Raw genomic sequence first — 24,571 nt, forward strand, 5'->3', positions numbered from 1 at the left:
CTGGGCATGTATGGCTGCTGAAGGTACTGGCTCACTTATCTTCATTGATGATACAACTGCTGATGGTAGTAGCATAATGAATTCTGAAGTGTATAGACACATCCTATCTGCTCAAGTTCAAACAAATGCCTCAAAACTCATTGGCCGGCAGTTCATTCTACAGCAAGACAATGATCCCAAACATACTGCTAAAGCAACAAAGGAGTTTTTCAAAGCTAAAAAATGGTCAATTCTTGAGTGGCCAAGTCAATCACCCGATCTGAACCCAATTGAGCATGCCTTTTATATGCTGAAGAGAAAACTGACGGGGACTAGCCCCATAAACAAGCATAAGCTAAAGACGGCTGCAATATATATACCTGGCAGAGCATCACCAGAGAAGACACCCAGCAACTGGTGATGTCCATGAATTGCAGACTTCAAGCAGTCATTGCATGGAAAGGATATGCAACAAAATACTGAACATGACTACTTTCATTTACATAACATTGTTGTGTCCCAAACATTATGGTGTCCTGAAATGGGGGACTATGTACAAACACTGCTGTAATTTGTACATGGTGAAACCAAAATGTATAAAAATGGCCTTTATTAAAATCTGACAACGTGCACTTTAACCACATGTGATTTTTTCTATTACAAATCTCAAATTGTGGAGTACAGAGGCAAATAAATAAATGATGGGTCTTTGTCCCAAACATTATGTTGGGCACTGTATCCCCGCGATCTTGTTTTTCAGAAATGTGTAACCTAGTTGTATGTTGGTCTTCCTACCAACATGTCACATTTTCTGCATTAAACTTCATGTTCACCCATTCTGAAGTCTAAATCCTTTTATAGCCAAATAATATCTTATTGTGCTTCCATATATTATATAATCTCCACATTTGGAATCTGTTCTGTTCACCCAAATCCAAATTGTCGGTAAATAATAAATATTAAGAAAAGCAATGATTATTGTACTAACCCTTGGTTACTAACAACTGTAACTTTCGTCCAATCCCCAAACAACTGCTTGCAACTGCACTGTTTCCTGTTATAGTGGGTAGCTAATGTAACTCAATTTTTTAAGAAAGGATGGAGAGAGAAAATTATAGGGGAATTATAGACCGGTTAGCCTTACATCGGTAGTGGGGAAGATGCTTGCGTCGATTATTAAAGATGTAATAGCAGCGCATTTGGAAAACAGTGACAGGATCGGTCAAAGTCAGCATGGATTTATGAAGGGGAAATCATGCTTGACTAGAAACATAGAAAAATAGGTGCAGGAGTAGGCCAATCGGCCATTTGAGCCAGCACCACCATTCAATATGATCATGGCTGATCATCTGAAATCAGTACCCCGTTCCTGCTTTTTCACCATATCCCCTTGATTCCTTTAGCCCATCCAGTGAATTGGCCTCCACTGCCTTCTGTGGCAGAGACTTCCACAGATTCACAACTCTTTGGATGAAAAACGTTTTCCTCATCTCAGTCCTAAATGGCCTACCCCTTATTCTTAAACTATGACCCCTGGTTCTGGACTCCCCCAACATCGAGAACATTTTTCCTGCATCTAGCCTGTCCAATCCTTTAAGAATTTTATATGTTTCTATAAGATCCCCTCTCATCCTTCTAAATTCCAATGAATACAAGCCCAGTTGACCCATTCTTTCATCATGTGTCAATCCCGCCATCCTGGGGATTAACCTGGTGAACCTATGCTGCACTCCCTCAATAGCAATAATGTTCTTCCTCAAATTAGGAGACCAAAATTGCACACAATACTCAAAGTGCAGTCTCGCCAGGGTCCTGTACAACTGCAGTAGGACCTCCTTGCTCCTTAACTCAAATCCTCTCGCAATGAAGGCCATCATGACATTAGCTTTCTTCGCTGTACCTGCATGCTTACTTTCAGTGACTGATGTACAAGCACACCCTGGTCTCGTTGCACCTCCCCTTTTCTTAATCTGACACCATTCAGATAATAGTCTGCCTTCCTGTTCTTGCCACACACTGTGTCTCCTTAATTTTACCGAGTTCACTGGAGAATGCATTATTTTACTATGTGATATCTTTTAAAAATGTGTATTGAGCTTTTAGTAGGATTTACATCCAATACACTGAAAAACCTACATCCGGCATCAAAATCCCAAGTTTTATTTACTGTGCTTCACTGTATTTTTTACACCAAAATAGTTTAGTTTGGAGATGCAGCTTGGAAACAGGCCCTTCACAGCCCACCGAGTCCATTACTGACCATCAATCACCCGTTCATGCACTAGTTATACACACTAGCCCCTAGAGCTCTATCTAACTCTCTTTTAAATTCATCCACTACCTTCTGTGGCAGAGAATTCCACAAGTTCACAACTCTGGGTGAAAAGTTTCTTCTCACCTCAGTTTTAAATGGCCTTCCCCTTTATTCTTAGACTGTGTCCCCTGGTTCTGGACTCCAACATTGGGAACATTTTTCCTGCATCTAGCTTGTCTAGTCCTTTTATAATTTTATAAGTCTCTATAAGATCCTTCTAAACGTCAGTGAATACAAGCCTAGACTTTCCAATCTTTCCTCATATGACAGTCCCTCCATCCCAGGGATTAACCTCTTGAACCTACGCTGTACTACCTCAATAGCAAGGACGTCCTTCCTCAAATTAGGAGACCAAAACTGCACACGATATTCCAGATATGGTCTCACCAGGGCCCTATACAACTGCAGAAGGACCTCCTTATTCCTTTACTCAAATCCTCTCATTATGATGTCCAACAGGCCATTAGCTTTCTTCAGTGCCTGCTGTACCTGCACGCTTACTTTCAGTGGCTGGTGTACAAGGAAACCAAGGTCTCGTTGCACTTCCCCTTTACCTAATCTGACACCATTGAGATAATAATCTGCCTCCTTATTTTTGCTGCTAAAGTGGATAACCTCACATTTATCTACATTATACAACCTGTCCAAGTTACCCTGCAACCTCCTAACATCCTCTTCGCAGTTCACACTGCCACCCAGCTTTGTGTCATCTGCAAACTTGCTAGTGTTACTTCTAATTCCATCATCCAAATTATTAATATATATCGTAAAGTAGTGTGAATTAATGGCCAAAAGAATGAAAGTACAGCTAATTGAGAGAGTAAGTTGCAGGGTGGAGGGAAGGAAGGAGAAGATTTGGATTTCTGGCTGGAACCTGGACCAGGTTCACTAGGTTAATTCCCGGAATGGCGGGACTGTCGTATGTTGAAAGACTGGAGTGACTAGGCTTGTATGCGCTGGAATTTAGACGGATGAGAGGGGATCTTATTGAAACATATAAGATTATTAAGGGATTGGACACGTTAGAGGCAGGAAATATGTTCCCAATGTTGGGGGAGTCCAGAACCAGGGACCACAGTTTAAGAATAAGGGGTAGGCCATTTAGAACGGAGATGAGGAAAAACCTTTTCAGTCAGAGAGTTGTAAATCTGTGGAATTCTCTGCCTCAGAAGGCAGTGGAGGCCAAATCTCCAGATGCTTTCAAGAGAGAGCTAGATAGAGCTCTTAAAGATAGCGGAGTCAGGGCGTATGGGGAGTAGGTAGGGGTACTGATTGTGAATGATCAGCCATGATCACATTGAATGGCGGTGCTGACTCCTGCACCTATTGTCTAAATGGCCTCCTCCAGTTTTGTGATAGGTATAACTCTTTTCCCCATTCCTGCTCCGAGGAGTGATGCTTCCAGATTGTGACAAACCACTACTGTATTTCACATTTCCTATTTTTGTTAAATTATGAATATTCAAGGAAACCTCTGAAACTGATTTTTTTTAAACTATCCTGTCCAGAGATAAAGCCAGTTTAATTTCCACTTTACAACATTCTATTTTTTTGTCACTGTTAGGCCCACAACACAGTAATATTTTTATTAACATTTCTTTTTCAGAAATCACACTTACCCATGGATAATCAAGAATCATTTTACTGCACGGAGATAGTCTTCCTTTTGATTTTCATAAGAAATTGTCGAGAGAAGTAGTATAGAACTGCCGTCACACAGAAGTACATGTACGTGTTTAAATTTGACAAGTTTTGGAGGGACATAGTAAACACACACACCATACCCATCCTTTAAATGCTTTGATTATTGGGATAAATCATTAATTGGGAATGATAAAATTAATAATCATTAAGCATATTATGGACCACCTCTGTGCATTCAGTCCCCGATCTGTTCATAACAGATTTCAGGAAGGATTTATTCTGTACACATTGCTTCAAGTGCATTTAACTTTATATATACATGTATATAACAGAGTGAAAACTGAACTTGACATACAATTCAGTCTATACTGTATTTTTTCTATTTTTCTACTTTTTCTATGCTATCCTCTGTGTTTTATGGGGAGTATAGATTGGTTTAAAGTCAATTCTTCATTTATTCCTGAAAATGCAAATGAGATTGATTTATGAACCAATTTACTTAACCATTTACTATGCCAAATGAACACAATTGATAAGCAAATATAATTATAAATATAAATGTATGGCTCAGATTAGCACAAATGTCACATCTGTGTGCTTTTGGTTTGAATTGATAGCATAGACTTCATATAGAAAATGTGATTTACAGGTATGCAAACAGTCTGTAAATGTGACTATCCAATAAACTATTAGGTTCAATCTTCCGAGAATGATTATCAATATATTTAGTCATGGACAGCATCTGTAAATTGATGTTTATGCATAAAATTGCCAAAGGAATGGGACTTTTTGGAAGATGACATAATGCAAAGTTACATTTCATCTGCATAAAACACACAAATGGCTGCTTTCTAGTTGCAGCAAAATTTAGATAATTACTCTTGTTGTAAGAATAATTTATATATTGAGTTTATAAACAATTGCAGTTACCCATTACGAACAGCAAAGAATACAACTGCATTGGTTTTACCAGGGAATCTGAGCCATATTGAAGTATTTTCAATGAAAAGACAATAGCTACGAATTATTAGATTTTTTCCAAACATGATTAGTTACTGAATATAATTGACAAATATTAAATGTCAACATTATTTTAATAATGCAAAAAAAGAAAAATATTTATTTTCCAATTTGGAACATTTATCTCTCATTTTATTAGGGGCGAATCTAGTCTGATTTATGTGTTATTAAAATCTTATGCTGCAGCTGCCTGTGCGTTTGCTGTACAGCATAAATAATAAATGATTTCAAAATATAGAAGCATCAACCTTTTCTTCAAATGTAAAATTCTATGGATACTGCGGTCTTTTTTGCTGCAGAAATTGCAAGAAATATTGAGTAGTTCAGGCAATATCAGTGGAGAGAGAAACAGAGTCAGTGTTTAAGGTCAGTGACCTTTTATCAGAGCTACTTTCGATAAAAAGGACAATGACCTGAAATAATAAGTAATTTTCTTACCACATTTACTGTCTTACATGCAAACCATTTCTTCAGTACCATTCAGCTCAAGTGTCAGTCTAATCAAACTGAGGTAGATTTGTGAAGGAATGAGGTTGCTGTCATATCTTTACAGTCATGTTCTACTATTCTAGTTGATGTGATTTACTTGGCAAATGCTGATTCAGCACTGGCTATGCCTTTCCCTGCAACTGCAGGTAGTGATTTTCTCGTCATTTTCTGCAACTAATATACTTCAGAACATGGAAGTCTTCAGCTCTAAAATATTTTGCTGCTTCTTTATGAACCTGAATTATTGAATTCACATAAGATGCACTTATATTCCTGAATATTAATTAGCAATGGCTGCTTTTATAAGACATACTTTAAGCTGTACAACATTGCAAATGTACCAGTATTATTAGTGCACCAGGGATTCTCATAGCTTACTAAACCTGTGACCTCTGCAACTCCATTATCATTTACAGTTTTCACAAATTCATAAAATTCTTACGTCTCCAAGGTTTTGATAGGACACGGATAAAATTGAGACTCAGGCACATAATTTAAAAGAAACAAAAAGAAAGAACACAAAATGTTATACATTTATTAAAATTTTGATTGTTTGTGGAAGAATAATGGTGTGGTATTGCATTTAAATAGATCTTTTAAAGAAATAAATTTACATTAACACAATTCAAGATTTATTGCCTGTACTGCACAAATTGAGTGAATAAGTGTATTTAAAAATAAGTTTCTATTCATGTTTGCAAACTGGACAGCAAAATGTTAAGAGATATTTAGAAATGTTCATGTTTTATTTTTGTAATGCCTAATTCTCCATGTTGCATAAAATAGTTTAAATAAAATTTACCGTGAACAATTCTTATTTACCATAGTTTTTACTTTTTATTTAAGAAATGAATCCAAGCTAATACAAATCAGTTGTTATTTTTACTGTCATATTAAATGTGTTGATACATATTAATCTAGCAACATCAAAGAGTTTTTAAAGAGTTTCTCTTTCAACAATTTGGATTAAGAACTGTGATAAACAGTGCTTTCCCTGCAATGTTGGGATGTTACAAAGGGATTGAGGATGCTTTCACACTTTTGTTGGAAGTGGAAGTGGTGTCAGGAAATACATGGCAATGTTATGGGTATCATGGGAAACAAGAAGGATCTGGAGTGGTTTAATGCAGAGGATAGCAGTAAGAATCTTGTCAGCACAGCAGTATTGAAATCATGTGCTACAACGGGTGTCCACTGCTGCAAATAACAACACCTGCTATGAATGTCCTGTCAGGGTCATGGGATGAAAGGAAATATCTGATTCAATTTTCCAAATGAAACAAAACAACGTATAACTGTCATTATTGTGCTAAATTCACCATTAGTTGTTATAAATGTTGGTTTTCAATTGCTGATTGCTGAAAACAGCATTATATTATGATGTTTCCAGACATAACTATGCCAAAAGCTAATTCAATTCATGTTAGGGACATATTCAGAGAACGAAGAGGATAGAAGCCTTTGTGTCCCACCAGGACTAAACAATCTCTTTTGAAGTCCTTTACAATGACTTTAATCTCTTATTTATCTCTGTCTATATAACCTTCACCACATATCCTATACATGATACACATTCCACTATGTAATCCTGTCCAGGATTTAGGTAGGACTGGAGTCACTGATATAGTCAGCTTGTTGCTTGTTCCCTTAGTTGTTAGTCTGTAAGCTGAAGCGAGGAACGCAACAGTATGTATCGCTCACTCTGCATGGGCTTAATAAATACTTTATGGTTCACCGAATACTTTGTAATGGATTGATTACAAAACATGGTGTCAGAAGTGGGATGTGTATCATGCATAGGATATGTGGTGAAGGTTATATAGACAGAGATAAAAATGGTTGATCTACACCCCATAATCCTGTTGCTTTCTGCTCCTTCTTAAAAGTTAACAAATGAAATGTCCACCTCTCTTTTGAACCATACTCCAAATAGTAATAAAGGGATATTAATAAGAACTAATTACAGCCAATTAGAGTTAGAGTTAAACAGCATGGAAACAGGCCTTTGGCCCAACTCGTCCGTACCAACCAAGATGCCCTATCAAAGCTGGTCCCATTTGACCCATCTGTATACTAAATCTCTTGTTTGTTTGTTTGTTCCTGAACTACATTCAAAATGATACACGATAGCGCGACAATTTTAGGCCCAGCGTACTCACCGTCGTCCCTTTGGTGCTAATGGAAGAAGTTTAATTGAAATCGGTGTTATATTCTAAGTTATTCACGTTTTTAAGTTTAAATCTGTCTCCTAGGGAGGGAGAGGGGAAGGAGGGAGGGAGGGGGAGCAGTGAGGAAAAGGGGGGGTTGAAGGGGATGGAGGGAGGAGAGGGGAGGGGGAGGAGGAGGGGGAGGGAGGACGGGGCGGGAGGAGGAGGGGAGGGGGGGGAGGAGAGGGTGCGGTACCAATGCAGGAGAGGTTTGGGCCCATCGGGTCCACTTGGTCTAGTATCCCTCTAAACCTTTCCTATTTAAGTACCTGTCCAAATGTCTTTCAAGTGTTATTATAGTACCTGCCTCAACTGCTTTCTCCGGCGGCCCATTCCATATACCCCTACCCTGTGTGTGAAAAAGTTGCCCCTCAGGTTGCTGGTAATCTTTCCCCTCTCATCTTAAACCATTGCCCTCTGTTTTTTGATTCCACCACCCTATGTACTTCTTGCATGATTTTATACACCTCTAAAAGATTGACCCCCTCAGTCTCCTGCACTCCAAGGAATAAAGTTCTAGCCTGCACAACCTCTCCCTATCGCTCAGGCCTTTGATTTCTGGCAACATCATAAATCTTCTCTGCATCTTTCCAGAATTGAATACATTACTCCAAATGTGGCCTCTCCAACATCTTGCACAGTAGTAACATAACATTCCAACGTCTATACTCAATTCCCTGACTGATAAAAGCCAATGTGCCATAAGCCTTCTTTGTCATCCTATGTACATCACTCTCAGGAAACAATGTGCTTGTACTCCTAGATCTCTCTGCTGTACAGTTATTGTAAATCTATATCCTCTGATTATGAACCATAATGGCAGTTATTTTTCAGCCTTGAAGACTTAAGGTCAAGAAACTTGACACCATCCAGAACAAAACATACCAATTAATTAGTACCCAGTCCGTACCCTGAATATTTACTCCCTTCAGCGAATGTGCTCCAAGGTTGTTGTATCTTTTAAACAAAATATTGTAAACAATTTTCACACACCTAAGTTATTGGCGAGGGTAGAGGCATGGACTTCTTCTGGACAAAAAAAAAAATGGATACCACTAAGGCTGCTGGTGGTGACTACTCCATGAAATTAAAAGTATATAAGTTTGTACTTGTCCAAACATCTGGTCTACACTCCAGACCCCAGCTCCAGCTACATGCCCAGCCTACACTTCCGATTAACCTTGAGTACAGTTTTGTTTATTGATTGCCATGTGTACAGAGATACAGTGAAGTGCTTGTTCTGCCTGCTATCCAGTCAAATCATACCATGCATGCGAACAGTAGTTTTAGTTTAGTTTAGAGACACAGCATGGAAACTGGCCCTTCGACCCACCGAGTCCGCACTGACCAGCGATCCCCTCATATTGACACAAGTCTACACACACAATAGACAATAGGTGCAGGAGGAGGCCATTCGGCCCTTCGAGCCAGCACCGCCATTCAATATGATCATGGCTGATCATTCTCAATCAGTACCCCGTTCCTGCCTTCTCCCCATACCCCCTGACTCTGCTATCCTTAAGAGCTCTATCTAGCTCTCTCTTGAATGCACTAGGGACACTTACACCAAGTATACAAACCCAAGCCAATTAACCTACAACCTGTAAGTTTTTGGAGTGTGGGAGGAAACCGAAGATCTCATAGAAAACCCACGCGGTCACGGGGAAAACGTACAAACTCCGTACAGATAACATCCCTAGTCGGGATCGAACACGGGTCACTGGCGCTGAAAGGCAGTAACTCTTCCGCTGCGCCACCATGCCACCCTAGTAGATCCTCTTCTGAAACAGAACAGATTTGCTCCATTCATTCATCCTGGTCTCTACTCCTGACGTTCAGAGTTTTGAATTCAGACACCCGCTCTGCTCTTTACCCCCCCCCCCCCCCCGAAGAACTTGACTTTCAATATAAGTATGATTAATTTCATGCAGTTACTGTCCTGTGATCCTGTCCCTCCACAAACTGTTTAGTTCCCTGATATCAGATAATTAATTCACAATTTAGCTTTCAGCATTCATATTAGACAATGGTTACTCATTGTCCAAAAATGTAATAGACTATACAATTAACTAATCTATCCACTTTAGTAATAATAATTAAGAATCTTTTAAGTTGTTTTCACTGACTTAAAATCAATTTACTCAGAGAAAATTGAATCTGTTATTGAAAATGGTTTAATAATGAATCGATTTTAATCCACATATTAATAAAATGGGTCCAGTTTAAAAAAAGCTCCGTTCCATTGCACTGATTGCACTAGAGAAATGTTATGTTTGCAGTCATGCAGATAAATCTGACCACAAAGTGAGAACCAGCAATTTGAAAAAGCAGTACAATTTCAAATCCAATTTGTGGCCACTTTTCCGCCAAACTACGATGTCCCGTCAGACTTCCACCTCTCAAGATTACTGAAAATATTTGGTATAACTATACTGCAATCATACTGAGTGAAACATAAATTATTTGCAGAGCATCACAATGGCACATTGAAATATTTTGCACAGAATCATTGTCAGACTGAAGACACAAGCAACAACAGTTAATCTTGAGCACTTAAGTTACAAACTGCTGGAGGAACTTAGCAGGTCAGGCAGCATTGTGGAGGGAATTGGCAGAGGAGGTTTTGAGTCAGGACCCTTCTTCAGTGATAAAAAAGCATGAAACTACACTGGTTAAGCAATTTATTGCCTATTCCTCATTATCCTTGAGATGGTAGTGGTAGAAAACACCGCTTTGAACAGTTTTTATTTACTTCAGTCTGAAGAAGGGTCTGTTATACGAGAAATTTGCCTGAACAGTATGTGACCCATAGTATTAAGTTTAAAGCCCATCGCTCTGTGGCTGGTGGCGCTATGTTTAGAACCATGGCACTGCAGCTGACAACGCTTTGTTTAAAGCCCCCAGTCTGCAGCGCTCTGTATTACCTTTGCGCGGCAAGTCTGTAGCGCTGTGTGTATTACCTTGCGCGCCAAGTCTGCGGCTGGTAGCGCTTTGTTTCCAAAGGGGGGGGGGGCCTTGCTCAGATGCAGTCCCCTGCCATTGGTTGTAATTTGAATTTGGGAGCAGTGCTATTGATCAGAGCTTACTGGCGGTTATTTCAACGACTGATTACTGCCGGTATAAAGGCAGGCGCCACGAAGCCACAAGATAGTTCTTGACGAGAGGGGTTCACCAAAGGGCTGGGTTGCGATCAGGGCTGCGGACGGAGGCCAAGAGGGAGGTGTGCTGCTGTAAGACGGGCCCCGCGCATACCGAGATAAATATTGTTTTTGTTCTCTCTCGTGCCAATAAAACTGATTTGTAACTTAACGGGCATGTGTGCCTTTTATCTGTGCTACTAGTCAGATCCTTGAACCTGTTCCCTTGTAACAGGGTTCTGACTTGAAACAGAACCTGTCCATTCCCTCTTTCCCTTTCAGCTTCTGTTCTGATTAACAATAAATCCAAAAAGTTATTATTTTCAAGTGAAGAATGGATTTAGTAGTTCAAACAGATTAAATACTGTTATATAGACAAATTTCAAAATCATTGTTACAAATTGTATGTGTGTTTTCACACTATTTTGAGTCATGAACTTTAAACTAGTAAGGGGGGGGGTATTTAATTGGGGTCAGGAACATAGTTAAAGAAAGGAGTCTAATTACTTTGGTGATTTTGTGCTCGAGCAGCCACTTTTGCTTTAATCCCAACAACATCAATTTTGCTGCTTTCCATTCTGTAGTTTACTATCAATTTCTCTTATTCAGTTCATACATAAGCAAATGTGTTTTTAGTTTAGTTCAGAGATACAGCGTGAAAACAGGCCCTTTAGACCACCAAGCCCACGCCAACCAGCGACCCCCACATTTTAACATTATCCTTCACGCACTAGGAACAATTTTTACATTTACCAAGTCAATGTACCTACATACCTGTACGTCTTGAGTGTGGGAGGAAACCGAAGATCTCAGAGAAAACCCATGCGGTCACGGGGAGAACATACAACACAGTACAGACAGGTCCCGTAGTCAGGATCAAACCCGGGTCTCCTGCTCTGCAAGGCAGCAACTCTACCGGTGCACCATCGTGCCACCCTAATATTCTCATTAACTAACCTCACTACTTATCATACTGGTAGTAAGATCACAATTTGGAAATTCAACATTTTAAAAAACCATATTATTATATCTTAATTGCTTTCATGATGTGTGCAAACTTACGAAAGGACCTCAAGAAATATACATGGAGTGCAAGAGCAAAGTCCCTCTGAAGAGGCTGTAGAGGACTTTTGAATAGGTTCTGATGTACCCTACTGCAGGATGTTGTTGTCCTGTATGGATGACAAGGTGAAGGATGAGCAACTAAGCTCAGCCTTGTGCATCAATCCAGAACAATGAAGTTCATAACACAGGCAAGCAACACATGTCCAATATTTGAAATCCCATCATCCACTTCACCACTCAATTCTCCGCAAATCCATCATAAAATGTAAAACATGCCATTCTGCGCTCAAATGGAGGAAACCCAATGGGAGAGACTGGGAGAGACTGCAGTGATACACCTCATTCAGTAATGAGGAACAATCAAAGCTCTCCAGAACAATTGTGGAGATTAGTTTAAGGCAAGAAAGGTAGTTTAAAATTCAACATTGTTCTTCTAATGGACTGAATGAGCGCAATTTTAAAAATTATATGCAGCATTCGATAGAACACTAGTTTGTTACTGGGCACTTTATGTTCCTGCATGTTGAAAGTTATATTAAAACTGCTCATAAATTTACATTTGCAATTTATTTTTAGTTTCTAATACACATTATTTCCAATAATCATTGTCAAAAATAAATGCTGCGAATTTAAAACTTAGAAGATTTTTTCTCGTGTAAATCTCATGCATTCTCTATATTCTAGTTTCAAAACTACTTATTTTTCTGGAACCAAACTGAGATGAGCTTCAGTCATTATAGAAGGGCAACGATCAGATTATAGGAGACGGCTTGACAGAAACATTTGCGAAAATTGCATTCTCTGGTGGCAGCTGAATTACTAGTTTAAAAGCCTTCTATAACACTACATCAATCATAAACACTGTAAAACACTGCCTTCAAAAAGAGGGAATGACGAAAGCATGTTATTTATAATATTTTATTATCTAGGGGAATGGTCTTGTAGGATTCCTATTTGACCTTGAAACAAAAGTTTATATAGTCACTTATAAATTCCTTAAAGAAACAAAATGAAAACATTGTCTTTTTAATGATGCCAATGTGGATAAAAGCAGTCGTACTGGAAATGCCTTTAGTGCTAGTTTACTATTTGAACTCAGGCATATATTCCAGCAAGGTGCTTTGCTAAACTGGGTACCAGGCCTTTAAATTTGAACTACTGAAAATTGGCACCATGATGTAAAAAAATATTTATCTTTCAGGGTTTCATTCAAAATGAGAGTCCCTTCAGCCACCAGTTTAAGTTTATCTGATTAATTCCACTGTATTTACCCTGGCCTTATGCTAAAACCTGTCATCTTTTCCACCTCTTTACCTGCACTGTGAAGCTGATCTGGACAAGCCAAAGTGATGGAATTTCTCCTCACTGATTGGAAAAATTAATGCAGAGGGATAATACAAGTATGCCTCATTGTGGAGTGATCCCAGATGCTGAAAAATGTATAAGTTGGGGTTTGAAGAGACTTGCTTTCTGTGGTTGACAAGGAATATAGTTACGGCATCCTCTTGTGCCCAATCTAAAATTAGGACTTGCCATAGGGTCCACCGTGCACATGTCACCATTAATTCACACTAGCCTAAAATGATTATGGTGTCCACTGATGTAATTTGTGGCACGTGTCTTCACTTGATTAAAATAAAACAAAACAAAAGCATAAGCACCACCATCACTTTCTCTGCATCTACATTGGGAATTAGAACATTATTCAGCATGCCTTTCTCAATACCTTGATTTGGAAACCCTTAAAAAGAGTGCTACATTTCTGTAAGTTTCTGATAGCAAGCTGACAATTTAATAAGTGCTTTTAAATGCCAGCATTTCCAGCTCCACATCATTTCACTCAATTTGTTCATTTCCTTTGCACTCTTTCACTCTTCGAGTTTTCTGAAATGCAAAGTCAATGTCTGACATTCTGTGGAATTTCCAGAAGCGGAAATGACTGGACTAGCTTGTCTTTGACCTGGATTGAGTGCAGTATGTCTGAAGACGGGTCGACCAGAAACACCACCAATCCATGTTCTCCAGAAATGCTGCATGACCTGCTGGGTTACTCCAGCACTTTGGGTCCTTCTGTAGCATTAATTCATATGCCATCAAATGCTCAAACTGTTTGCTTCTGATTGAAAGCCAACCACTGGCGCACTTACTAGTGTGTGATGGGAGCATTTTGATTAATGGATGCATGCAAATGATTAAGAAAACCTGAGCAGGTTGCTGAGATGATATTATTGGCGTGGAAATAAAGTAAAAAGACTAAGGTTAGAGAATAAATAAATGTATTACAAAATGACAAATAGGTTTTAGTGATCCATTGTTTAAATATATGTTGAGCGCAAAAATATCTTTATATTTGGATTTATAGTCAACCATTGCATTGCTATGGTCAATTATTAATGGGTGGTGTTTCTAAAAAAAGAATTGTTTAGGTGAAAGAACCACTTTGGTGTCTACACACACAGTCTTACCAGCAGATTTTCACCCATCTGAGCATGTAGTGACCGTGCATTGAGAGCCACAGAGGATGGAGGCCAGATGAGCTGATGATCTGCTGTTTCAAAGATTTGAGAAATTCCATCAGATTTGGGGAAGAAAGCATCACAGTTGAGCCATTAGGTTTGTGAAAGATATGGTGATACGCAATTGTGCATAAACACATTTCTGACCTTGTGAAGTATGGAGCTACAAGGCAAACATTCTGGTCAGGGCTCTTATCACCCCATCAAATATTTTGTATGGCCCCCAAAGATAATGCAACATGGTTCAGCTGCATTTGAAAAACTGTGGAGTTCTATGCAACACTACAGAAAGGTTATGATTGTACTGAAGAAATGGTGGCAAAAAAAATCTTTTGGACGTTGCCTGGATTGGAGGAAAACCACCAATTTTTGGCAATAATGCAAATGGAGTTCAATATACTTGTTGGTAGAATGATGGCATAGATCTTGCAGCAGTGTGGTGTTTTTCAATGTAGATGGTAAACCCTCACAGTCTCATTATTTCTAAATCTAAATCTAAGATCTAACTCTCTCCTAAAATCTAAATCTAACACTCTCTTAAAAACATCCAGTTAATTGGCCTAAACTGCCTTCTGTGGAAGAGAATTCCACAGATTCACAACTCTCTGGGTGAAAAAGTTTTTCCTCATCTCAGTCCTAAATTGCTTACCCCTTATTCTTAAACTGTCACCCCTGGTTCTGGACTCCCCCAACGTCAGGAACATTTTTCCTGAATCTACCCTGTCCAATCCTCTAAGAATTTTATATGTTTCTATAAGATCCCCTCGCATCCTTCTAATTTCCAGTGAATACAAGCCCAGTCGACCCATTCTTTCATCATACGTCAGTCCCGCCATCCCGGGAATTAACCTGGTGAACCTACACTTCACTCCCTCAATAGCAATAATGTCCTTCCTCAAATTAGGAGACCAAAATTGTACACAATACTCCAGGTGCAGTCTCACCAGCGCCCTGTACAACTGCAGTAGGACCTCCTTGCTCCTAAACTCAAATCTTCTCGCAATGAAGGCCAACATGCCATTGGCTTTCTTCACTGCCTGCTGTACCTGCATGGTTACTTTCAGTGACTGAAGTACAAGCACACCCAGGTCTCATTGCACCTCCCCTTCTCCTAATTTGACACCATTCAGATAATAATCTGCCTTCCTGTTCTTGCCACCAAAGTGGATAACCTCACAATTATCCACATTATACTGCATCTGCCATGCTTCTGCCCACTCACTCAACCTATCCAAGTCATTCTGCAGCCTCATAGCATCCTCCTCGCAGCTCACACTGCCACCCAGCTTTGTGTCTTCCACAAACATAGAGCTGTTACATTTAATTCTCTTGCCTAAATCGTTAAGATATATTGTAAACAACTGGGGTCCCAGCACCGAGCCTTGCGGCACCCCATAGTCACTGCCTGCCACTCTAAAAAGGACGTTAATTCCTACTCTTTGCTTCCTGACTACCAACCAGTTCTCTATCCATGTCAATACCCTACCCCCAATACCATGTGCTCTAATTTTGCATACTAATCTCTTGTGTGGGACCTTGTCAAAGGCTTTTTAAAAGTCCAGATACATCACATCCACTGGTTCTCCCTTATCCCTTCTACTTGTTATATCCTCAAAAAATTCCAAAACATTAGTCAAGCATGATTTCCCCTTCATAAATCCATGCTGACTTTGACCGATCCCGTCACTGCTTTCCAAATGTGCTGCTAAAACATCTTTAATAATCAACTCCAGCATCTTCCCCACTACCGATGTAAGGCTAACTGGTCTATAATTCCCTGTTTTCTCTCTCCCTCATTTCTTAAAAAGTGGAGTTACATTGGCTACCCTCCAGTCCACAGGAACTGATCCAGAGTCGAGAGAACATTGAAAAATGATCACCAATGCATCCATGATTTCTCGGGTCACATCCTTGAGTACTCTGGGATGCAGACCATCAGGCCCTATGGATTTATCTGCCTTCAATCCCAACAGTTTACCTAACACAATTTTCTGACTAATGTGTATTCCCTTCAACTCCTCCCTCCCACTAGATCTTCGATCCCCTAGTATTTCCGGGAAATTGTTTGTGTCTTCCTTAGTGAAGACAGAACCAAAGTACTTGTTTAACTGTTCCTTGTTTCCCAATATATAGCGTTTTCTGCCCTTGGCTATTTCGCAGTTCTACCCATACCGATTCTACAGCATCCAAGCTAATGTCTCTCCTTGCTGTTGCATTAATCTTCTCTTTAACCAGCAATGCCACCCCACCTCTTCCTTTCCATCTATCCATCCTGAATATCGAATACCGCTGCATGTTTAGCTCCCAGCCTTGGTCACCCAGGAGCCATGTCTCCATAATTCCAACTATATCATAACCCTTAACTACTAACTGTGCGTTCAATTAATCCACCTTATTTAGATTGCTCCTCGCATTAAGGCACAAAGCTTTCAGGTTAGTTTTTCGTATATCCCTTCTACCTTTTGCTTCTGTTTTCTTTTTATGGCCCTCTGTCTTCTTGCAATGGGTCCCATTCCCCGCCCTGTTATTTTAAATATGACCTTTCCTACACTTTCCCGATAGCTGCATGGATACACGTCCACGTTGTTGACTCCACCCCCCCCCCCCCCCCACCCACCCTTTTTAGTTTAAACCCACCCGTGTAGCACTAGCAAACTTGCCTGCCAGAATGTCGGTCCCCTTCCAATTAAGGTGCAACCCGTCCCTTTTGTACAGGTTACCCCTGCCCCAGAAGAGATTCCAGTGATCAAGAAATCTGAATCCCTGCACCTACTTCTCAGCCACACATTCAGTTCCCCTATCTCCCTGTTCCTACCCTCACTAGCACGAGGTTCTGGAAGTCAGATATAACCATCCTAGAAGTCTGGCTTTTCAGCCTCCTACCTAGTCCTCCATACTCAAGGGTAGTTGGTTAGATTCTCAGTTGAGGGTGATCGTTATTGTCTGGCACTTCTGTGCCAAAAACGTTATCACTCCTTACCTGAATGTTGCCATGGTCTTGCTGCATGCAGACCTGGACTGCTTCCTTTATTGAAAAGTTGCAAATTGAGCTGGACATTGTGAATTAATTACTACCTTCATCATGATTTATTTTGTGAATTAGAGCAAAAGGTTTCTCATCAAAAGTTCCACGGAAAGTCAAAGACATGAATTCCAGTTCCCAACATACACTTCCACCAGATGGACCTCTACTTCGAGAACAAGCTTGGAAAATTACACCTGTTACATGATTGCCATATTTTGCACTTACATTATTTCAATATACTCTGGTAATTTCCTCTCTGTAATATTTTAACATAGATATTAATATGTTTATTTTGATTGATTTAATACCTCATTAAAAAATCACAGAAATAATTCTCACAAGTGCTTTATGCTTTTGTAGGTTAATTCTAATGTACACATATATAAACTAATTGTAACAATCAATTCTGAGAATAGGCTTTTAAAGGAAAAAAAGAACCTTGATTTTTCCCCAGAAGACACTATATAATTCTGCAGTCCCAAAAGGTTTTCAAATAAACATCTGTTTACAGAAAAGGTTGACATTTCTATTGGAACATCAGTTTCTCTCAAATGACTCTCAAATGCCCTGAGGATCCATTTTAAATTAGTTTTCATATTAATCTTATTTAACAATGACATGCCCGATTGCATGATTTAATTCAGTCATTAGGAATCATAGTTTATTGTATACTGGTAATGATTTCACTGGGATTAAACCTGCCAGCAGGAGTTTAATGGGAAACATTAAATACAGTGTTAAAGAATTGTGAACAGTCACAAACAGCAACATCATTCTACTGAATGACCTTGACAGTTCAGGTTTGTGGATCTACCTCAAGAAAGTTCTTGGGTTCATTTCATCCCAGTTTAAGCGTGATACCATGCCTTCAAAAATAATTATTCTTATTATGTTCTCCAGTCAGATGGTGAAATTTCATCACAAGAATAATGTCAAGACCTTTTTGTTCCATTTCATGTTCTGCAGCCAATAATCTATTAGTTTCTCATTACTGATCTAAATTTAACACAGGTGGAAGTTTGCAATCCAGAATATGTCAGGATAAGCAAATGTACTGAATGATGGGCCCTTTCCTCACTTACACGCAATATATTTTGGTTTACCTCAGGCTCAGGAAGAACATAATGGGATACTTTTTTTCACAACCTACATTTTATTTTGAAAGGGGCAACCAATTAATATTAGGAAAACTACTGCAAAACGAGCAGCAACTTAATTGGCTTCAATGCTTAAAATTCAAAGCAAATGAATGTATTGATGAATATAAAATTGCTTTGTGTACATGCAAAATCTCTTGCTATAAATAGATCTATGGGTCATTAGTTACAAGAAACATTGGTCAATCATAAAATATACAAAAGTGAAATATTTGAAACACTGTATTGTTTAGTTTTAATCAGTATACTGGGGTGTGTGTGGAGATGCATTCTTATAGTCCCGTTTACTTCTAAACCAAGTAGGAATGGGATACAGAAAAATACAGAATAATTCATGGCAGACCATATCTCATTAGGTAACACGGGTTGTTGCCTTACAGCGCTTGCAGCGCCAGCGATGCTGGTTCAATCCCGACTATGGGTGCTCTCTGTACGGAGTTTGTACGTTCTCCCGTGGATTTTTTGAGATCTTCGGTTTCCTCCCACGCTCCAAAAACATACAGGTTTGTAGGTTAATCGGCTTGGGTTTGTATACTTGGTATAAGTGTAAATTGTCCCTAGTACGTGTAGGATAGTGTTAATATGCAGGGATCGCTGGTTGGCGCGGACTCGTTGGGCCGAAGGGCCTATTTCCGCGCTGTATCTCTAAAACTAAAGACTAAAACAAAATACGTTGAGCATTATTTTCTCTGCAACTTTCTGTCCACAAATTAGTTCGAGCTTTAGAAGTTCATCCAGGGATGTAAAAAAGGGCCTGAGTCATTAACTAATTAACTACGTCATTTATAGAAACTGAAAATTGATATTGTTAACTGTTTAAAGCAAGGGGCACAAATTTCCACTGGTAGACATGATTAAGGAAAATCCCGAAACATTATGTGCATCTGGGAACCAGGGAAAAGAATGGGGGCTGATGGAAGCCGAAGGGGTGATCTCCACATGAACCCAAAGTAATGAGGACGAGGATTGAAATTAATATTGCTCGTCTTTATTCACTAAGGAGAAGGCCAATGTCTAATGGCAGTGTCGGGGAATTCTGAGGAACAGTATTAATCTCCATTAGGAAAGACAACAACTAATCAAAAGGTTAGCATGTTTAGGAGAGATCCTGTCGAAGCGATTTGATTGAAATTAGAAGGATGAGAGGGGATCTTATTGAAACATATAAGATTATTAAGGGATTGGACACACTAGAGGCAGGAAACTTGTTCCCAATGTTGGGGGAGTCCAGAACCAGGGGCCACAGTTTAAAATAAGGGGTAGGCCATTTAGAACGAAGATGAGGAAGACCTTTTTCACCCAGAAAGTTGTGATTCTGTGGAATTCTCTGCCTCAGAAGGCAGTGGAGGCCAATTCTCTGGATGCTATCAAGAGAGAGTTAGATAGAGCTCTTAATGATAGCGGAGTCAAGGGATATGGGGAGAAGGCAGGAATGGGATACTGATTGTGGATGATCAGCTATGATCACAGTGAATTGTGGTGCTGACGTGAAGGGCCGTAAGGGCTACTCCTGGACCTATTGTCTATTGAAATTTTCCAAGTAACAGTTGGTAAGATGGGAAGAGCAATGATAAATGGAATTTAAACTGATCATTGCAAAGTAATGCACTTTGGGAACATACCAAGGAACAGCGAGGAACACAGCAGATTTGGTATACAATTCCAAGGATTCTTATAGATGGCAACACAGTGAGATAAGATATTGAAGACATACTTGCTTTCATTAGCCAGGGCATAGAATATAATAGCAGAGAAGTTTTGGTACAGCTTTATAAAACATTAATTAAGTCTCAGTAGTGGGCCATTCTTACAAGCTGCAACAAAACATAGTCTTGCACCCAATACAGCAAAGACACAGGTGATGAAGATCCACTCCAAAACCAGCAACCCTATCCTCATGCACAGCACTGCCTGGAGGAGGTAGAAACATTCACATACCTAGGCAGTGTTGTGGACACCACCGGAGGGGCAGATGTAGACATAAAAAGCAGAATCAATAAGGCTAGGGTGGTGTTTAACATGCTCAGGAAGATCTGGAGTTCAAAATACATCCCAATCAACACCAAAATATGCCTATTTAATTCAAATGTGAAGCAGGTGATGCTGTATGGATCAGAGACATGGAAAACAACAAAACACACAACAAACAGGCTGCAAACATTCATTAACACCTGCCTCAGGAGAATACTAAACATCTGGAGGAGAGACAAAGTAAGCAATGTGGACCTGTGGAAAAGAACAAGCCAGGATCCCATTGACTTACAAATTTGAAAGAGAAAATGGAATTGGATTGGACACACCCTCAGAAAACCTGCCACAAACATCAGCCGGCAAGCCCTGAAATGGAACCCCCAAGGAAAAAGGAAAAGAGGTCGCCCCAGGAACAGCTGCAGAAGAGGTGTCCAGGCAGAAATGTCTGGGAGTGGGCTCAACTGGGGAGATCTCGGAAGAACCGCCAACAACCCAGTGAGGTGGAGGACATTTGTCAATGGCCTATGCTCCCTAGAGGAGCCAAGGGCTTAAGAAGAAGAAGAGTGGGCCATTCTAGTGGCTACAGTGAAGGAAAACCATAATTGCACTGGAGAGGATGCAGAGGAGATTTTATATATGCCAATATTACCCTGCTGTACAAAAAGGGAGCAAGGCAGAATAGTGGGAACTATAGGCCGGTTAATCTGACTTTGGTGGTTGGTAAGATTTTAGAGTCCATTATAAAGGATCAGGTTATGGAATATTTAGAAGTTCACGATAAAATAGGCCGGTCAGAGTGACCTTTGTGAAGGGGAGGTCCTGCTTGATAAATTTGCTGGAATTCTTTGAAGAAGTAAAAGAAGTAAATAACAGGACAAACTAAGGAGAGTTAATAGATGTTATTTACTTAGATTTTCAGAAACCCTTTGAGAAGGTGCCATTTGTTAGGCTGCTTAGAAAGATGAGAACCCAACGGTATCAAAGGGCAGATACTAACATGGATAGTAGGTTGGCTGAATGGCAAAAGACAAAGAGTGGCAATAAAGAGGGCTTATTCTGGTTAGCTGCCTGTGACTAGTCGAGTTCCGTACGGGTCGGTGCTGGGGCCGCTATTCTTCACGTACATTAATGATTTAGACGAGGGGATTGGAGGCTTTGTGGCAAAGTTTGCGGATGATACGAAAATAGGTGGAAGGGCAGGTAGTGTAGAGAAAGCTGGGACTCTGCTGAAGGACTTGGACATGGGAGAATGGGCAGAGAAGTGGCAGATGGAATATAGTGTAGCAATATGTAGAATCGTGCATTTTGGTAGTAGGAATAAAGGCGTATACTATTTTCTAAATGGGGTGGGAATCCAAAAATCGGAGGTGCATAGGGACTTGGGAGTGCTGGTGCAGGATTCCTAAAAAGTTAATCTGCAAGTCGAATTGGCAGTAAAGAAAACAAACTCAATGCTGGCATTTATTTCAAGAGGGCTTGTATACAGAAACAGGTATGTAATGTTGAGGCTCTATAAGGCGCTGGTAAGACCACATTTGGAATATTGTGAGCAAATTTGGGCACCATATCAGAGGAAGGATGTGCTGGTTCTGGAGAAGGTGCAGAGGAGGTTTACAATAATGATCCCAGGAATGAGTAGGTTAACCTATGATGAGCATTTGTCAGCACTGGGCCTGTACTTGCTGGAGTTTAGAAGAATGAGGGGGGACCTCATTGAAACATATAGAACAGTGAAAGGCCTGGATAGTGGGTGGAGAGGATGTTTCCACTAGTGGGAGAGTCTAGGACTAGAGTTCATAGCCTTAAATTAAAGGTTCTTTTAGGAAGGAGATGAAGAGAAATTACTTTAGTTAGAGGGTGGTGAATCTGTGGAATTCTTTGCCACAAAAGGCTGTGGGGGTCAAATCGGTGGATATTTTTAAGGCATAGATATTCTTGATTAGTACAGGTGTCAGAGGTTATGGGGAGAAGGCAGGAGAATGGGGTTAGGAGGGAGAGATAGATCAGCCATGATTGAATGATGGAGTAGACATGATGGGCCAAATGGCCTAATTCTACTCCTATTCCTTAGGACCTTATTTATTAGATGCCACCTGATTGGAATTGATTTTGATGAGCGAGTGTATATATGATGAGCGAGTGGGTAGACTGACTTTGTCTCCCAGGGACTTGCGGAATCTGAAGGAGAAACCTGATAGAGGTATACAAAATTATAAGGGACAAGGATAGATAGTTAGAAACACTGCCCATTGGCATCTAAGACTCGAGGGCATGGGTTTAGGATAAGAGGCAAGAGGTTTGGAAGGATTTGAAGAAGATCTTTCTCATTCAGGTTGATAGACACAAAATGCTGGACTAACTCAGCAGGACAGGCAGCATCTCCAGATAGAAGGAACGGGTGACCTGTCAGGTCGAGACCCTTCTTCAGACTGAAGTCAGGGGAGAAGGAAATATAGAGATAAGGAAGTGTAGTGCAAAAACGAGACAATTGGGATACAGATCAAGGAAAATGTAGAATAGACCATTGTTAGCTGGGAGAAGGTAACAACATAGCAAACAGAGATAAAATGTAATCCGAGACAGTCAGACTGGTTGGAGAACTGGAAAGGGGGAGTGATGGAGAGTGAGGGAAAGCAAGGGTTACTTGAAGTTAGAGAAGTCAATATTCATATTGGTGAATGGCAATGGGGTGTAAGCTGCCCAAGCAAAATGTGAGATGCTGTTCCTCCAATTTGCGCTGGGCTTCACTCTGACAACGAAGGAGGCCCAGGACAGAAAGGTCAGTGTGGGAATGGGAGGAGGAGTTAAAGTGTTTAGCAAAGGGGAGAAGTTGCTTTTCCCATTCAGATGAGGCTGGAATGTGCAGGATACTACCTGACAAGGTGGTGGAGGCAGAAACAACACATTTAACAAAAACATCTGGATGATCACTTGAATTATGAACCATAGTAAGCTACCGGTCAAGTTTTGGAAAATGGGATTACTCTTGATGGGTATTTGTTAGTCAGCATGAACAAGGTAGGCCAAAGAGCCTGTTTCCATGCCATAGACTCTATATCTCTCAGTACAAAAGCAAAGTGAAATTGCAGACTATTACTAAAATTACAATCTAAGAAAATACAAGAAATATCAAATGAGAAAGTATTAAGATTGTAGTGTTGAACTTTAGGAAAGATAGTCAGGCACTATGAAGATAACACAGAATAAAGAAAGACTTCAAATAGATCAAAGAAGGAAAAGAGACAGATTAAATAAAAATGTTTAGGTTGTGATAAGGACAAAAGCTATTTCCTTTGGTTGTTGAGCCAGCAATTTTAGATGACTTAGATTATCAAAAGAATGAAAAGGAGACTGAGGATTAGAACATAGAATTTTCACCAGAAATACCATAATGAAAATTGATTTCAAAGACAAGGGCATAAAATATTTTGTTGTTGCATCACTGTTCAAACAGTTAAGTGCAGAATACCACTGGTTTCAGATTAATACCCCAGACTGGAGCATTTAAACTGTTAACCTATCTTTTTTTATTACTGTGCAGTTTCCGAGAGCAAGTTCATTGGTCAGTGTTGGTGCTACTGACCTCAAGTCCCTGTCCAAACAATTGAGCACAAAATGGAATGTTTCCAGTGGAATATAACTGAAACCCCTTGACAAACAGAAGGATAGTCCCCAATGTACCAGCCAATATTTATTCCTCAAATAATACCAATAAAACAGATTATTTATTATTACATTACTGCAGGAGAATATTTGCTTTGTGCTAAACTGGTCAATTCCTGCTGGGAATATGACAACACTTCAAGCATGCTGATGATCGTAAATCACTTTGGGATGTTCTAAGGGAATGAATGGTGTACTTAAATGAAGAAACTGCTTGAAGGCAGCAGGCTCATGGGAAAGCTTCCCAAGTTACATATGGTACTGACAGAAATTATGCTTGTTCCTTTTTTGACATTTTTGGACAAAATGCTGGAATCTCCAACAACAACATCACCTTCTTCAATCTTTACAGAGTTCACAGAGGCTGTGAATGCTCTGCTGAAT

The 24,571-nt window shown here is 39.8% G+C and overlaps 1 protein-coding gene across 1 annotated transcript in view; it reads left to right on the forward strand.

The window, feature by feature from the left end:
* The window catches only part of nek10 (NIMA-related kinase 10), a 104,015-nt gene extending 97,815 nt beyond the window's left edge, over nt 1-6,200 (forward strand). The window contains exon 37 of the mRNA XM_078420782.1: nt 3,900-6,200. Within this exon, the coding sequence (XP_078276908.1) occupies nt 3,900-3,951 (52 nt within the window). The 3' untranslated portion in view covers nt 3,952-6,200. The remainder of the gene's footprint in view (nt 1-3,899) is intronic.
* Nucleotides 6,201-24,571: the final 18,371 nt, after the last annotated feature.

Source organism: Rhinoraja longicauda, chromosome 2, assembly GCF_053455715.1.
Source record: "Rhinoraja longicauda isolate Sanriku21f chromosome 2, sRhiLon1.1, whole genome shotgun sequence".
In the NCBI taxonomy this organism is placed as follows: Eukaryota; Metazoa; Chordata; class Chondrichthyes; order Rajiformes; family Arhynchobatidae; genus Rhinoraja; species Rhinoraja longicauda.